At 39.2% G+C, this 18,867-nt stretch overlaps 1 protein-coding gene across 1 annotated transcript in view; it reads right to left on the bottom strand.

Moving 5' to 3' along the window:
- Nucleotides 1-18,867, bottom strand: part of CAMKMT (calmodulin-lysine N-methyltransferase) — a 335,072-nt gene that overhangs the window by 305,119 nt on the left and 11,086 nt on the right. Inside the window, exon 2 of the mRNA XM_038395122.2 lies at nt 16,449-16,621. Coding sequence (XP_038251050.1) covers nt 16,449-16,621 — 173 coding nt within the window. The remainder of the gene's footprint in view (nt 1-16,448; nt 16,622-18,867) is intronic.

Genomic DNA, 18,867 nt, shown 5'->3' with positions numbered 1-18,867 from the left:
TCAATCTAGATTCACAAAAAAATTGTCAGAATTCGTTTAGAATAATGTGATTGCCTCCAAGATTATTTTAAAATACTGTACCCATCTACCAGCACAGAATATCTGCAGATACACAACCAGGGACCTTCAGCACCAAAAATACAGGCCCTTGCTGCTTGCATTGAAGAGTACTTCCATTAGCTGGCAGCAGCATTAGCTCTCTGTGGACCAGTCTTAGGGCCAGGTGACATGCTGATTAAGTGTTTCAATACAATACACCTTTTTCAAAACATGGGGAAGTAAAAGTACACCCTTTTAACCATTACAAATTGGTGTCACATGCCTAATAAGCACAAACAAGTTTTTAAAGATGTCCATATCTCTTACCATCAAAGGAACAGAAAGTGTGAGTCACAATTTCAAACACTATATACCGAGTGTGGCAAACTGAAACTAAAGGTGGTTAGAACAAATATATCTGCATGAACTGATTTTGGAATTATAGCAGCCCCCAGTCTCTTCCTTGGTTCCCAAATGCACTAACTTTTTCACCTGCTGAAGTTGGTATCCTGGCTCTGCTCTTCTGATTGAACCCCATCCTTAATTCCCTGGGCAGTTTCAATCCATCTCTCTCTCTCTCTCTCTCTCTCTCTCTCTCTCTCACACACACACACACACACACACACACACACACTCTCCTATGCTTCCCCATCTTCATTTCCTAAACGTACGTTTTTAGGTTTGAGAGTTGGGTGCAGTCAGCAGATTCAGGAAAACTTAATTTTTCATCCAGTGGAACCAAATGATTCTGAATGATTCAAAAAAATCTAAACCCTTCAGAAAATCAAATCAGGAGACACTATACATTACCATGATCTCAACAAAATCACAACTACAACTCCATTAAACATCCTAAGGAGAATTCATCAAAACAGTGATTTCCTGTACACCATAGCATGCAAACAAAATGTATGGCATTAACAGTCATCTGCGATATACTGGAGATTTGCATACTGGAGATTGCATGCAAGTAATCCAAAGGTCATGCCCTGACCAAAAGCAGCCCTCAGTGTTAAATGGGTGAAAGAAAAAAGGAACAAAAAAGAATCAAGGAAACTTGGGGATTTTTTTTGTTCGTTTGACTGGGGGTTTGTTACTTGATTTTTATTCTTATTTCTTTTCTGAGTCAATTTTTGCAGCAGAGGGTTGATTGCACTGATGAATCACTTGACTTCTTGCCTATTCTACTCTTTAGGCAAGTACAGAGTCAAGAATGCCAGCCTATTAATTCAGTAGTCACGGCAACAACAGGAGTCGTAAACAAAGAATGGAAGACAGCTCAGCTATCATCTTTCTCTGAACATGCGTGTTAATGAATGAGGAACACATACAGTTCCACCTTTCCCATTATAATATAGTTAACTTACTCTTCCATAAACAAGAGATTCTTGCACTCTTAAAATGGGGTAACTTCTGAAAGAAAAATGAACCTTGGATCCAACTACAAGTATCTACATACCTCATCCTGCAGAGAAGACACAGCAGTAATTAGCAGAGGATAGGTAGGGATGTAATTCATGTTCTATACAAACATGCTCCATGGAGATAGAGAAGAGAAGGAAAATGACATTTCTTTCTGTCAAAAAGAGCCTTTCTAATCTTTCAATAATGCAGTAAATACAGGCTTCAAAACCGATACAGGAAGCTTGGGAACATACATAATATTTTGGACCTCTTGAAAGAGATGGGAGAAATCCACAGATTTCAGCATTTACAATACTTATTCTTGCATGATAAAAATTAGGAAAATTAAGAGGGAACTTGAAGAACAAATAGCCATGTAAGTGAAAATAAATTCTTTAAGCACATCAGAAGCAGAAAGCCTACAAGAGAATCAGTGGATCAACTGGATTACAAGAGTTAATGGAAAAAGTAATGAGAATAAGGACACTGCAAAGAAGTTATAGGATTTCTTTTCATCAGTCTTCACAGAGAATTTTGGGGAGATACTTCCCTCAGATCTAGTCTTTTCATGTAATAAAGATGAAGTACTGTCAGAGAATGAAGTTTCAAAAGAGGTAGTGCTGAAACAAAGTTAATTAGTTAAAAAGACATAAAACACCAGGATCAGATGATATTTATCCAAGAGGATTTAAGAGTGAATAACCACAAACAAAGTCCCATTTTTCCAGTTCCAGCAGGCACCCCAAGATGTACCTTGAGAAAAATTCCAGAATACATCAAACCAGGCAGCAGAAAATTGCACCATGGGATATCTGCCGAGAATGCTGCATGGTTACACTGAAGAAGCAAAGAGCTATGTGGGACATAATGATTAACAAGAGAAGTTCCTCAAGACAGCATAGCAAAGTGATGAGGACACACACACTTCAGTTTGATAAAGTTATTTCAATGTACTTAGAATGAACAAACTGATTTAACATCAACATGTAGACAAGCCTTCAGGGTACAATATTCAGATTTGCAACACACAAGGTATGTCTTGAGTACAGCACTTGGTGTCCACTTAAATCACAGAAAGAAGTGTAGTAAACAATATTTTTCAATATATTTCCCTTTGTCTTAACAAAAAACATTCCTAATTGTCAACTATGGACATGACATAATTTCAGATACTTAAAATTAAAGTACTTTAAAAAAAGTAGTACATGTACAAAGAAGCTGTTTCATTTCTTTACCATACTAAGTTGTGGTTCAAATTGAGGAGAAGAGATTTTTATCTGATTTACAAAGAAGCCAAACGTTTGTTTGATACAGAGTTTTGAGATGATAATCCTTCTGAGATTTATCAGTCCTCTTTGTCAGTTGATCCTGATATTTAGCAAGTTATAGCTAATCCTTTGCTAGTTAAACAAACTATACATAGAAGTAAATCTTCACCCTTTCCTGCTCTTCCTTTCTGTTACTTCCTGAACTCTAGCTTCATAATGGTCCATGTCAATCGTTAGCTTTTTCTCTGGATTCCTATATGGAAATACTATTTGGCAGTAGATTTACTTAGCCTTCTTGTTGCTTTATGTTTAGTATATCTGTAAGATAATAATTATATTTTCTTCTCTGCTGATTAAACCGAGGACTAAAAGTAAAAGTATCTGAAAAATTAAAAAGAAAAGGAGTACTTGTGGCACCTTAGAGACTAACAAATTTATTAGAGCATAAGCTTTCGTGAGCTACAGCTCACTTCGTAGCTCACGAAAGCTTATGCTCTAATAAATTTGTTAGTCTCTAAGGTGCCACAAGTACTCCTTTTCTTTTTGCGAATACAGACTAACACGGCTGCTACTCTGAAACCTGAAAAATTAAAGAGTGAAAAGCACCTTCCCTCCACAACACATAGAAAACTCAACTGTCAAACCTTTTTTTTAAATGCATTTTAACAAGTCAACAAACAAAGGCATGAAGACAAAAGGCATTCAGAAGGACCAGAAAAAGATTAGCAGTACTCTGTAACTGTATAACAAAAAGTTTCCCCCATTTTCCACAAGCATAAGTCCTCGGTTTAATCAGCGGAGAAGAAAATATAATTATTATCTTACAGATATACTAAACATAAAGCAACAAGAAGGCTAAGTAAATCTACTGCCAAATAGTATTTCCACATAGGAATCCAGAGAAAAAGCTAACGATTGACATGGACCATTATGAAGCTAGAGTTCAGGAAGTAACAGAAAGGAAGAGCAGGAAAGGGTGAAGATTTACTTCTATGTGTAGTTTGTTTAACTAGCAAAGGATTAGCTATAACTTGCTAAATATCAGGATCAACTGACAAAGAGGACTGATAAATCTCAGAAGGATTATCATCTCAAAACTCCGTATCAAACAAACGTTTGGCTTCTTTGTAAATCAGAAAAAAATCTCTTCTCCTCAATTTGAACCACAACTTAATATGGTAAAGAAATGAAACAACAGCTTCTTTGTCCATGTACTCTTTTTTCAAGTATATACATCTTAGAGCACAATGGAGCAGTCTCAGCTGGCGGAAGGATACCTGAGTTAGGTACCTTTGCCAAATCATTTTTTAAAATCTGCTTTCCTTTGGATTAAATTTACTTCTGAAAGGTTGGCCTGTACAAGGATCCCTTTACTACTTAAGCGACATATTGCCACTCACTGAGCAGTAACGGGAAGGGAGGAAGTCATCCTTTGTAATTTAGTCATATCATATGCTTCAGATTTACACCCTTTCCCTTTATATCTACATCCCTAAAACTTTCAGTAGGAATTCAAAACCTCTCAATAGGAATTCCAGAACCCATTCCTAAGGCACTTTTCAACAAATCCTTTGAAAAGGGACAAATGTCAAGCCCCTCAATTCTAGACAGAAGGTCCAGAATCCTCTGATAATTTCTTTTCATACTATTTTCTACAAGTTCACATTTAGGAGAGAGAGAGATTATCTTTTACAAATGGCACTTAACATTCTTTGCAGAGATTCAACCTTTGCTGTGACTAGTAGAGATTATTCTAATTTTGCATTTTAATATTTAGAGCAAATTACTGATCAATGGAAATAATTCTGCCAGAACAGTAACTCTTTTTTCTCTACTTGCTTAAAACCAGCCAGAAATTTAACAGTAAACACAGACTGTAAAAGTAAAAAAAAGTCAATATCATTAAATTTACTAATAAAAATAATTCTCCTGTTTGAAAGATAGATATCATGGCATATGGGAAAAGTAACATATTCAGAACCCATAATGTCTCACCTCCAGAACTATTCAATGTAAAATTAAAATTTAAGAATAAATTTCCCTTTCCATACGAATAAGTCAGTTTGAAAGCATGGCATTAACAGTGCACTTATTACTATATGTTTTGTAAAATACCAGCAAAAATTATTATTTACACTATATAAAAAAAATCTTCCAGTAAAGCTACTGAAGTTGAACACTCAAAAAGAAAAGCTGCTAAAAACTAGCAGCTTGATAAAGACACAACTAAGAATAGAAAAAGTTTTCTACTTTAGTTGAAAGAACTATTTTACTTGTCTGCTCACTCCAGTCCCTATAATAGCTGCAAGAGATGAGACTGGGAGACAGAGGCTTCAAAGAAGTACACAGCCCTGAAGTCCTGTTCAACTCCCAAATTAAAGGCCAAATAGCATCTATGATGAAAAAAATTCTTCTTTCATATCTAGCCTGCTAAAAAACTTCAGCTGACCCCTTCCCTCCCTGATGAGTATCAAGCCACAGTGCTGCATGTTTTTGTTACCCATAGACTAGATCACTGTAACTCACTGTATTTGAAACTGAACGTGGAATTAACTGGAAAGTCTTCAGTTTGTGCAAAGTACCCCTGCCCACCTTCACCATGGACTAGGCTTCCATAAACACACTGCCCTATGTTCTGGTCCATCCACTGACTCCCAGTCTAATCTGCCGCCAACTCAATGCCTCAATTCTAATCTTCAAAGCCACAACGAAGAAGTTCCCAGATACACTAGAGACAGCATCTTCAGTTATAAAAATGCCAAGACAGTTACACTCTACTAGGACAATCCAGATCATAAAGCACAGGATGAAACGTGGGAAAGACCAAGATGCGGCACTCATCTGAAGGAATCCAGCTGTAGAAGTGACCTTCAGCACAGATTAGACTAAACCAGAGTCTGACCACATTTAGGTCATGCTGCAAGGGCTTCCTCTTTGACAGAGCTTTTCCACCACAACCAGAATGATATTAGCAACTCCACTTACCTTACTGCCACATCCCACATCACTCCCACCCCAAAAAATCCTACCCTAAGTGTTCTTTCCTGTAGACAGGAAAGGAAGAAGAGCTGAATATTTCATGAAGGACATCACTATGACAATCTATTAATTTGGGAGGCACTCAGTTACTAAAAGGGATGGAGTCCAGTACAAAAACACAAAGACAGACAGGAACAGTGGGTTCACAGGAATGGGCCCTGAAGCAGTAACAATGCAGACAAACAGAATTTTATTGAAAAGAAAAGAAAAGAAAAGAAAAGAAAAGAAAAGAAAAGAAAAGAAAAGAAAAGAAAAGAAAAGAAAAGAAAAGAAAAGAAAAGAAAAGAAAAGAAAAGAAAAGAAAAGAAAAGAAAAGAAAAGAAAAGAAAAGAAACCCACCCAACACCCCACACACACTGACATCACACACACATCTTTACACTGAGAATAAACATGAGTAATTTCGATGCGGAGGATAATTCTTTTTAAAAGTTACATGCCTGAAAAGTGGCTTACTACTTTCATGCCATTTTTATTACAATACGATAATTTATTTAAAAGTAACACTGAAAGGAAAACTGTCAGACACCACGTTCAATTAAGAATTCAACCAGAGCAGTACAAGTATTTGAGACACAGTATGTAACAGGAACCCAGCCTTTGAAACGTAGCCATTTAAAGCTTTTAGGAACGATTTTTTGCTATGAAAAGAAAAGTAACTGTGGTGGGAGAGGGGGGAGGGGAAATGCAAAGCAGTGGCACATGGCAGGGGATAATTCTACTACAGCTGATCGTGCCTGGACAGAATAGGATGACTTGGGCTATGTTCTTATACTTCACTACCCAGACAGACACTGAGTTATACTTACAATTTCCACTGTCATGATGTGTATAATTTGCTTTGTGCAGAATCCCATGATATGGTGTTTCATCTCGATAACCCTGATAAGTCTGTGCTTGGAAGTGCCATGGCTTTTCCATTGGCTAGCCATCTAGAATTACTCCCTCAAGCTCATTTTAAGGTTGGGTCATTTTATATTTTGTGTTCAACCCTGCAAATGTTTGCTGGATCAGGTCGAAATGTCCCCTGGGCAAAAAGAGACAGTGAACCTGGAGAAACAGCTATAGGAAGATAGGAATCTGTAGAGTGACACACACACTATGGATGACACAGGAGCAGTGTTAACCAACTCCAGAAATATCTACATGCAGCCCTTCCTCACAATCAGGGATTCTGCGGGCTCACAGTAATCAAGTGAAGGAGACCTCAGAAGGTTGGCTAAGAATACGTGGGACTCCCAGGGTGGGAAAAGTTCCCTTCTTGGAAGAGAAGGCAAGAAAAGGGAATTGGAAAAAGAGGAACCTTCCTCGGGGGAAAGATATGAAAATGAGAGGTAGGAGACCCTGAATGGAGAAGGGAAAGAGAGAGAGGTAAGATGCTGCTGTGTGGCAGCTGACAATTATGATGCAGTTGTGCTGTGCACAGCAGCGACTGTCCTTGGTCTTTAGCAGCCCCTTGTTAGCTGCTCTTCTGCAATCTTCAAGCAGCCACCTCCCAGCTCTATACCCTGAAGCTGCCTCCTGCTAAAAATCCAGAGTGCAGTACTGTGCTCTGCATACAAAGGGAATCTAAAGGATCTAAGCTACAATTTACCAGAATAAGTATGACACCCTGCAGTAGAAGGGGGCCTAGTGGCCTTCACAGCTCCAGTTTATTAGAACTGGCCCTGGCAAAACGTTTTACACATTGGCAACTATGGGAAACCTCCTCCCCAGCCCCATGGGAGATCAGTTAGCAGTGACGACGCTCAGGAGAAGAGCAAACAAGTATCACATTGAAAAGTTATCAGTGCTCTGCTCACCCAATCTCGACTTTGTATTGGGAGAATAACAATATGTAAAGTTATGAATCAAGCTCCTGTCAGATGTCTGGAAGATCACTTCAATCTATACATGACAAAAAGATTCTGCTGAAGCCACCACTCTAAATAAAATAGTCTCCAAGATCTTTAGTACAACTCCTCCAGCTAGGTCATAGCCTATCTGAGTACACCATTTGATCCATTTTGATAGCCCTTGAACTGATATAGCTTGGCCTTTAAACTTTTTGCTAAAAGCCACAAGCAACCTGGTGAACTTTCTTAAGTATTTAGTCCTGTCAAGATAATGGCTGACAACCCTTTAAACATACAGGACGTGCAATGGGCTTTCCTGGGAAGATCCTACAGCTTGGGGGAAAACATGTAGAGACAGATAGCTGCAGCGGCACAGCAGCTAGCAAACAGAGCTGTAAACTGGGGAGTTTGAGTGGGAGTTCTGTTGGAGGAGAAGATATTTGTACTTGGTTTTGTATTTTTAGTATTTGTGTGTGTGTAGAGGCGTGTAGGGGCTTTGTGCTGGGAGAGAAGCTGAGCCCTGATTGGGGGGGGGGGGGGCTTTTCTGACTAGAGGTCCTATAAAGGTAGCCAGCCAGTCAGGCAGCAGCACAGGAGCTAGCAAACAGAGCTGTAAACAGGGGAGTTTGAGTGGGAGTTTGTATTGTGGTGCTTGTTTGGGGTTTGTTTTTGCTGTGGTTTGCGTTTCCCAGATTAACAGGACTTAGGTGGGAAGGCGACGACAGATATGGAGGCAGCTGTGGGAGTGACTCCTGTAGTGGAAGACACAATGAGGATGACTGGATGTGGAAGCTGTGGTATGTACATGATCCTGGAGGGGGGAGTTGGTAAGAGTTTTTTCCTGCATGAAATGCTGTCTGATAGAGCTGATGGAGGAAAAGATCCGAGGTCTGGAGATGCAGGTGGAAAGTCTGGTTGAAAGGGGTTTGAGCAGATGATGGAGCAAAGACATGAGGTATCTGAAGGGAAAAGCTCAGACTTACAGATGGAAGCAGGGCTGGGGAATTTTGAGGGGAGACTGGGTGAAGAAAGTGGTTAGTGGAAGCATGTGACTAAAAGAACCAGGCAGAGGAAAAGACAGGCTAGTGAAGGAGAAATAGAGCTTAGGAACAGGTTTGCAGAGTTGGAAAATGAAGAAGGGGCTCAGCAGGTAGTCGCTGAAGGTGGAAGGGCAAGGAAGTAGAGAAGAGAGGCTAGTCCTATAGGAAAAGAGGAAGAGTCAAGGGAGACTACACCAAATATGAGTCCCAGGAGGATACAGGATGGGTTGAAGAGGATTATAAGGGAAAATAGGAATGGAAAGAACTTGCAGCCAGAGGGAACAGGGGAGAGACTGGAGAATAGCACTGTCACCAGGAAAAGGCAGGTCTACGTGATCGGGGACTCTTTACTGAGAAGAATAGACAGCCCTGTAACTAGAACTGATCCAGAGAATAGAAGGGTGTGCTGTCTTCCAGGTGCTAAGATACGGGATGTAGACTTGAAGTTGAAAAGGATCCTAAAGGGAGCGGGAAAGAATCCCCTAATTATCCTTCATATGGGAACAAATGATACGGCTAGATTCTCACTGGAAAGTATTAAGGGAGACTATGCTAGGCTGGGGAAGACACTTAAGGAAATTGAGGCTCAGGTGATCTTTAGTGGGATCCTGCCTGTTCCTAGAGAAGGGCAACAAAGATGTGACAAGATTATGACTGTCAACAGATGGCTTTGGGATGTATGGCCACTGGCAGGCATTCATGGACAGAGGACAGTTCTCTCGGGATGGACTTCATCTGAGTAGGGAAGGAAATAGACTTCTAGGATGGAGGCTGGCACAACTGATAAAGAGAGCTTTAAACTAGGAATTTGCGGGAGATGGCTGGGAGATGTCCAGGTAATCTCCAGATTTTAGCATTGAGAGGGACGAAGATGAAGTAAGAAAGGATACATCCGTGGGTAGGAGAATGTATATAAGGAGCGAGGGCAGTCTGGATACCAGCCAAATAGGTTATACTGGCTGTAGAATGACTGTGCCTAATAGAGTATAAAATGTGAGTGAGGCCAAACAGCAAAAATTAAGATATTTGTACACCAATGGGAGGGGCCTAGGTAACAAAATGGAAGAACTAGAGCGACTGGTGCAGGAAGTGGAACCAGATATTATAGGTTTCAGAATAGCAGCCGTGTTAGTCTGTATCCGCAAAAAGAAAAGGAGTACTTGTGGCACCTTAGAGACTAAGAAATTTATTTGAGCATAAGCTTTCATGAGCTACAGCTCACTTCATCAGATGCATTTGGTGGAAAATACAGTGGGGAGATTTATATACACACACAGAGAAAATGAAACAATGGGTTTTATCATACACACTGTAAGGAGAGTGATCACTTAAGATGAGCCATCACCAGTAACGGGGGGGGGGGGGGGGGGGGAGAGGAAAACCTTTCAGGGTGACAAGCAAGGTAGGCCATTTCCAGCAGTTAACAAGAACATCTGAGGAACAGTGGGGGGTGGGGTGGGGGGGAGAAATAACATGGGGAAATAGTTTTACTTTGTGTAATGACTCATCCATTCCCAGTCTCTATTCAAGCCTAAGTTAATTGTATCCAGTTTGCAAATTAATTCCAATTCAGCAGTCTCTCATTGGAGTCTGTTTTTGAAGTTTTTTTGTTGAAGGATAGCCACCCTCAGGTCTGTAATCGAGTGACCGGAGAGACTGAAGCGTTCTCCGAATGGTTTTTGAATGTTATAATTCTTGACGTCTGATTTGTGTCCATTTATTCTTTTATGTAGAGACTGTCCAGTTTGACCAATGCACATGACAGGGGGCATTGCTGGCACATGATGGCATATATCACATTGGTAGATGCGCAGGTGAACGAGCCTCTGATAGTGTGGCTGATGTGATTAGGCCCTATGATGGTATCCCCTGAATAGATATGTAGACAGAGTTGGCAACGGGCTTTGTTGCAAGGATAGGTTCCTGGCTTAGTGGTTCTGTTGTGTGGTGTATGGTTGCTGGTGAGTATTTGCTTCAGGTTGGGGGCTGTCTGTAAGCAAGGACTGGCCTGTCTCCCAAGATCTGCGAGAGTGATGGGTCGTCCTTCAGGATAGGTTGTAGATCCTTGATGATGCGCTGGAGAGGTTTTAGTTGGGGGCTGAAGGTGAAGGCTAGTGGCGTTCTGTTATTTTCTTTGTTGGGCCAGTCCTGTAGTAGGTGACTTCTGGGTACTCTTCTGGCTCTGTCAATCTGTTTCTTCACTTCAGCAGGTGGGTATTGTAGTTGTAAGAATGCATGATAGAGATTTTGTAGGTGTTTGTCTCTGTCTGAGGGGTTGGAGCAAACGCAGTTATATCGTAGACATTGGCTGTAGACAATGGATCGTGTGGTATGATCTGGATGAAAGCTAGAGGCATGTAGGTAGGAATAGCGGTCAGGAGGTTTCCGATATAGGGTGGTGTTTATGTGACCATCGCGTATTAGCACTGTAGTGTCCAGGAAGTGGATCTCTTGTGTGGACTGGTCCAGGCTGAGGTTGATGGTGGGATGGAAATTGTTGTAATCCTGGTGGAATTCCTCAAGGGCTTCTTTTCCATGGGTCCAGATGATGAAGATGTCATCAATGTAGCGCAAGTAGAGTAGGGGCATTAGGGGACGAGAGCTGAGGAAGCATTGTTCTAAGTCAGCCATAAAAATGTTGGCATACTGTGGGGCCATGCGGGTAAAGAAGCCCTTGAGGAATTCCACCATGATTTCAACAATTTCCATCCCACCATCAACCTCAGCCTACTTACTCCAACCCCTCAGACAGAGACAAACACCTACAAGATCTCTATCATGCATTCTTACAACTACAATACCCACCTGATGGATTCCTTCATCAAGTAGTTGTTGAACCGACTAGAGGAGATGCCATTTTATATTTAATTTTGGTGAATAGCAAGGACCTCATCGAAGAATTGGTTGTAGGGGATAATCTTGGTTCAAGTGATCATGAGCTAATTCAGTTCAAACTGAACGGAAGGATTAACAAAAATAAATCTGCAACTAGAGTTTTTGATTTCAAAAGGGCTGACTTTCAAAAATTAAGGAAATTAGTTAGGGAAGTGGATTGAACTGAAGAATGTATGGATCTAAAGGTAGAGGAGGCCTGGGATTACTTTAAATCAAAGCTGCAGAAGCTATCGGAAGCCTGTATCCCAAGAAAGGGGAAAAATTTCATAGGAAGGAGTTGTAGACCAAACTGGATGAGCAAGCATCTTAGAGAGGTGATTAAGAAGAAGCAGAAAGCATATAGGGAGTAGAAGATGGGAGGGATCAGCAAGGAAAGCTACCTTATTGAGGTCAGAACATGTAGGGATAAAGTGAGACAGGCTAAAAGTCGAGTAGAGTTGGACCTTGCAAAGGGAATTAAAACCAATAGTAAAAAGTTCTATAGCCATATAAATAAGAAGAAAACTAAGAATGAAGAAGTGGGGCCGCTAAACCCTGAGGATGGAGTGGAGGTTAAAGAATCTAGGCATGGCCCAATATCTAAACAAATACTTTGCCTCAGTCTTTAATAAGGCTAAAGAGGATCTTAGGGATAATGGTAGCATAACAAATGGGAATGAGGATATGGAGGTAGATATTACCATATGTGAGGTAGAAGCGAAACTGAAACAGCTTAATGGGACTAAATCGGGGGGCCCAGCTAATCTTCATCCTAAAATATTAAAGGAATTGGCACCTGAAATTGCAAGCCTATTAGCAAGAATTTTTAATGAATCTGTAAACTCAGGAGTTGTACCGAATGATTGGAGAATTGCTAATACAGTTCCTATTTTTAAGAAAGGAAAAAAAGTGATCCGGGTAACTACAGGCCAGTTAGTTTGACATCTGTAGTATGCAAGGTCCTGGAAAAAATTTTGAAGGAGAAATTAATTAAGGACATTGAAGTCAATGGTAAATGGGACAAAATACAACATGGTTTTACAAAAGGTAGATCGTGCCAAACCAACCTGATCTCCTCCTTTGAGAAAGTAACAGATTTTTTAGATAAAGGAAACACAGTGGATCTAATTTACCTAGATTTCAGTAAGGCGTTTGATACCGTGCCACATGGGGAATTATTAGTTAAATTGGAAAACATGGGGATCAATATGAACATCAAAAGGTAGATAAGGAATTGGTTAAAGGGGAGACTACAACGGGTCCTACTGAAAGGCCAACTGTCAGGCTGGAGGGAGGTTACCAGTGGAGTTCCACAGGGATCAGTTTGGGGACCAATCTTATTTAATCTTTTTATTACTGACCTTGGCACAAAAAGTGGAAGTGTGCTAATAAAGTTTGCAGATGATACAAAGCTGGGAGGTATTGCCAATTCAGAGAAGGATCGAGATATTATATAGGAGGATCTGGATGACCTTGTAAACTGGAGTAATAGTAATAGGATGAAATTTAATAGTGAGAAGTGTAAGGTTATGCATTTAGGGATTAATAACAAGAATTTTAGTTATAAGCTGGGGACGCATCAATTAGAAGTAACGGAAGAGGAGAAGGACCTTGGAGTATTGGTTGATCATAGGATGACTATGAGCCGCCAATGTGATACGGCTGTGAAAAAAGCTAATGCGGTTTTGGGATGCATCAGGAGAGGTATTTCCAGTAGGGATAAGGAGGTTTTAGTACCATTATACAAGGCACTGGTGAGACCTCACCTGGAATACTGTGTGCAGTTCTGGTCTCCCAAGTTTAAAAAGGATGAATTCAAACTGGAGCAGGTACAAAGAAGGCCTACTAGGATGATCTGAGGAATGGAAAACTTGTCTTATGAAAGGAGACTTAAGGAGCTTGGCTTGTTTAGCCTAACTAAAAGAAGATTGAGGGGAGATATGATTGCTCTCTATAAATATATCAGAGGGATAAATACAGGAGAAGGAGAGGAATTATTTAAGCTCAGCACCAATGTGGACACAAGAACAAAGGGGTATAAACTGGCCACCAGGCAGTTTAAACTTGAAATTAGACAAAGGTTTCTAACCATCAGAGGAGTGAAGTTTTGGAATAGCCTCCCAAGGGAAGCAGTGGGGGCAAAAGATCTATCTGGCTTTAAGATTCTACTCGATAAGTTTATGGAGGAGATGGTATGATGAGATAATGTGATTTTGGTAATTAATTGATCTTTAAATATTCAGGGTAAATAGGCCTAATCCCCTGAGATGGGATGTTAGATGGATGGGATCTGAGTTACCCAGGAAAGAATTTTCTGTAGTATCTGGCTGGTGAATCTTGCCCATATGCTCAGGACTTAGCTGATCGCCATATTTGGGGTCGGGAAGGAATTTTCCTCCAGGGCAGATTGGAAGAGGCCCTGGAGGTTTTTCGCCTTCCTCTGTAGCATGGGGCACAGGTCACTTGAGGGAGGATTCTCTGCTCCTTGAAGTCTTTAAACCACGATTTAAGGACTTCAATAGCTCAGACATAGGTGAGGTTTTTCATAGGAGTGGGTGGGTGAGAGAAATTCTGTGGCCTGCGTTGTGCAGGAGATCAGACTAGATGATCAGAATGGTCCCTTCTGACCTTAGTATCTATGAATATATGTAGATGAAAATCCAAGAACACATAAGTCAAAATATTAAATAGGGTCACAGCAGTACATTATTCTTATGAAAAGCAGCATACAAAGGTTCTACCATCAAAGCGTGCAGTCCTGCAACTCTGCTGGCTGATGTTATTGCCATGAGAAATAAAAAGTGCAATAAAGACATCAAAAGCCAGCACTAAAGACAGGACTGTATTACAACATATGGAAGAGAACTGGCTGCTCAAACCAGTGGAAAAACAGAAAGACTATAAACTAATAAATAATAATAATACCACATAGCTCTTATATAGAACTTTTCATCAGTAGATATCAAAGAATCTAAAAATGTGTGTTTTCCATTAGCTTTCCTCCCCCTGCTTTATCTTCCTTTCTTCCTTAGCTGAGGCAGAGAGAGGGGAAGTGATTTGGCCAAGGTCAGCCAGCAGGCCAGTGGCAGTGCCAGGAGTAGAACCCAACATTCCCATATGGAATTCTGAAAGCTCCCTCCAGCACAAAATAGTGCTTCATTGATTTACACTGGCCAATATGAAAGTATGCAAAAGATAAAAGAAAAGTAAACATGAGTTTTACAATGTATTTACTTCTAATAAATTAAAGTGTAATTAACATAAGCAAAGATGTGTGTCTGTTTACAGTATAAGATTAAGTTGATTGTGTCCCTTAATGATAATATAGTAACTAATAATTTTATTAATGAAGAAAATACCATTTACCAAATACAAAATATAATTTGAAGTGATGATACAGGAGAAGGTGCAAGTATAAATACATGAATATCAAATTTGAGAATCGGGCGAGCCTGATGCTTCTCTGACACCACTCTATGCTGGCACAAATGTGATTTGGGTTTGGGAACAACCTTAAAACTCATGCCTGAAACTAGCAAAGTCTAGGAGACGTCGAGTAGAGACAGTCTCACAGAGCTGATAATAGAAAGCAAAGGAAACTGGATGAAGAAGCGTTAAGAAATGAATCTCTAGCGTTCCCTGAAACAGATGGCATGCAGCGTAAATATTGTATTTGCCATGATTACATTGCTAACAGCAGCAAAACACTCCATTCATGGGTAAGACTTATTGAGGCTATATAGCATTGCTGAATATAAAAATGGAAAATTAACAAAAATTGGACAGTCTCTTTGGCCTCAAGTTTAAGATTGAGAGTAATTTGATATTTGGCTTTATACCTAACTGCTATTTTAAGATAACTAGCATGCATTTTTTAGTAAACTAGCAAAATGTCATAGTTAATGAAGGTCACTTGTTTGTATAGATCTTAGTTCCCAAGAGCAACTTCAATTTAAAGGTCCAAGTCAAACAGAAATTAGTTTTATAATTTCAATGAGTCAGGCTCTCCAGAATATTCTCCTCTGTGCATGGAACACAAAACCCTAAAGCTTCACCGGGTCTAATTAGGGGCTTTAGAACAAGCATCACTTCAGGGATGCTTAAGTTACTGTTTCACTGATGCCTGTTGAGGTGAGTACAAGTTACAGGTGGGCAGAAAATCAAACAAGTCGGAGAAAGGAGGATAAAGCAGGGAAATGGGAGGGGAGAAAAGAGAAATACAGTACATGGAAGAGTTTCCTGCTTTGGCAACTCATTACAATATTGGTGAGACTTCTAGAAACTTGCTAACAGCTCTTGCAAGGTTTTTTTGTTTGTTTGTTTGTTTTTTAACAGATTCCTTGCGTCAGAGCCAGTCTGCTGGCAATTTCATAAAATGTACAAACCCTCCCTGCAGAAATTGGCTACTTTAATCTGTCTTCATTGTACTTTTCAAAAAAGCTTCCAAATTAATATTAGAGTTTTCTGAAAATCATGTTATTATAAATAAAACTGAATACAAATTTACTGTAACTACAAAAAACCACAACTTTACAAGATTTATTTGTAAATGATGTCAGGTCATTAAATGTTTTTACTAAGATTTAAAAAGTCAAGTAATTAACTCAATTTTGTAATACTTGTATCAGCTTTTGTTCACATAATGGAGAACTTAACACAACAAAAAGTTAATGGGAAAATTAAACACGTTCTTAGATTTGCATTCCACTGTGCTCAATCCATGCCTATTTTACTTAAGCTTTCTAGCTCTGGCAACTCAATGAGTCTCAATGAAAACTGGAGAGGTTGTTTAATATAATGATCAACTAAGATTAAGCTCTGACACAGTTTACTTGTAAACTTATCTCTAGATACAAACAAATATTGGTAGAATAAATCATGAGTTTCAGATTTGATTCCTGTGCAAGAGTTGAAAAGTACTTGACTCTTAAAACTGGAATGACAGTTACCTTAAAGAGACACTATACTCGGGATAAAAGACACTTGTGTATTGAACCCAAGTCCCAGTTTCCTCTTCTGTAATCCTTTTGCGGTCTTCTGCTGAAAAGAGATTGAACGATGCAAACCTTCTTATAGACACTTGTTGAAGATGCACATCCTCCAAGTGTTTTTTCTTCAGAACCTTTGAAATTAAGGATAAAGTATTAAAGATTAAGTATACAACTCACAAGAAAATGTCCAATTAGGGGCTTATCTCACTGGAGAGGTAAGTCTGGAATCAACGGGAATGGCTAAGCAGCAAACAGTATAATCAGTCTTAAAATGCAAAGCAAAAGCAAGGCAGCACTGCAGTCTGGTTCTTCAGCTCTGAAAAGAGACTGTAAAAATGGCAGTGTGGGATGCTGAATATATTAGGTTTCAATATTTCCAAAGCAAATGTGGTCACTTTACAAATAAACAAAGATTGCTTTTCTAACCGCCAGTTCAGGAAACTTATCCTGGGATCTGAGAGTCAAATTGGGTTCTTTCCTTTTCCCACATCATCACCGTTACAAAATCTTTCACAGACCAAATTCTGCCCTCAGTGACTTCTGAGCAATTTACTGCCTTCAAAGGGTTTCCACAGCTATAATTAAATTCCTATAAATGGAATTAAATGGAACTTAATAAACACGTGGATAAAGAGCAAAAAGGGGGAGAAGAAGAAAAAAGTATCTTAAATTACCAAAGTTAATGGCTTGCTTTGAATACTCAACGGATCTATTATTTGGATGAAATCAGGTGCCATTTTTATATGCTAAATTTTCAGACTAGGACTACACAAAGTAAAATGATTACACACACCTCAACTAAGTCAATAATCTTCTGCAGAAGGTTGTAGTGAAATCCTTGCTCATTGTGCTTGTCTATAGTAGTAAAAATATGGATCAGCAATTCTCCATTGGTGTACCTTAACCTGTTAAGCAATGTTATAAGCTGCACCAGTGACAGGTTGCAGGCATTTTTACAATAGCATTGTCTAATGTTGCACTGAGGACACTAGTTGGTAGTGCACTGTCTACACTACAGCTGCTACCACTTTTACTGACAAAGGTTGGGTAAGTTCACCAGCAAATTACAGATCCCAGTTTTCCCAGTGCAGATGTGCCTGCTCTAAAACATAAAGGGAGTGTGAAGGCTGCCATAAAGGAGACAGTAGAATTAAAACACAAATTTTACTTTATCAGTGTTAATACCTTCTTCATATGAGGTAACCGTGTAATACTTAAAGAGAAAAAATAATCAGAACAGCTTAACAGCTAAAGAAAACTGTCAAGACTGGTTTTCAGAAAAGTCTAGATTTTATGGGAAAGCAAATCATTACTAACAGAATGAGAAAACTGTATGAAAACACTGCTCTGTTTTCCATTCTTTGTCTAAAGAGGCATATCATTTCCTCTAATCATTCTGTAAAATACATTCTCTAAGCTAGCTGAACACACACTTCTTGAAGACATTTTTTTAACTGTAAATTATGCCTTCTCATCAAACTGGAACTAAAATCAAGCGGAGCTCTGAAAATCAAAAACATAATGGAAGGACAGATTTTTTTTAAGAATCTGAAAGTAATTAAAGAAAATGTAGACTAAAGGAGAACATGTGGTATTGTTATATTTCACCCATGTATTTTTCAAAAGACTCCGGGTTTTTCTTAAGTCAACTCCTAGAAGCATCAAAATTGTGTTACAAGTCACAAAGATATAGTATTGCAATTGTATAACTGTAGACAAAAACAAATCTATCGAGAACTAGTTATGATAACATTTTGAAAGCTTGAAAGACCGTTTTCTCTGTTTTCATGATGCCCTCCAAGTGAACTTCAAGGCTCACTTACTTACCATATAATGCCATTTTAAATGAATGACCTCCAAAGGAATACTATAACTAGCACACCATAGAGCAAAGCAAATGAGAAATGGTCACTAAGGAAACAGACAAATACAAGAAAGAAAAAAGTTGATCCAGAGCTATAATCTAAACTATTTGATTATTCCACTGTAGAAAGTGGATAAACGCTTAAAATTTGGCTGGAAACAGTTTAAGTAATACAGCTTTTTAAAAAATTTCACTCCCAATGACCCTGAAAAAAAGGCTTCATTAATAAATCTCATTTATGTCAAACTAAAAAAATATGCTTCTGGGTACATATATAATAAAACAAAATTCTTACAAAATAAATCATGAAATTACCCTCATCCAATCATAGAATCATAGAATATCAGGGTTGGAAGGGACCCCAGAAGGTCATCTAGTCCAACCCCCTGCTCAAAGCAGGACCAAGTCCCAGTTAAATCATCCCAGCTAGGGCTTTGTCAAGCCTGACCTTAAAAACCTCTAAGGAAGGAGATTCTACCACCTCCCTAGGTAACGCATTCCAGTGTTTCACCA

Source organism: Dermochelys coriacea, chromosome 3, assembly GCF_009764565.3.
Source record: "Dermochelys coriacea isolate rDerCor1 chromosome 3, rDerCor1.pri.v4, whole genome shotgun sequence".
Classification (NCBI taxonomy): Eukaryota; Metazoa; Chordata; order Testudines; family Dermochelyidae; genus Dermochelys; species Dermochelys coriacea.
Note: the sequence above shows the minus strand (reverse complement) of the source record. Positions and strands in the feature narration are given on the sequence as shown.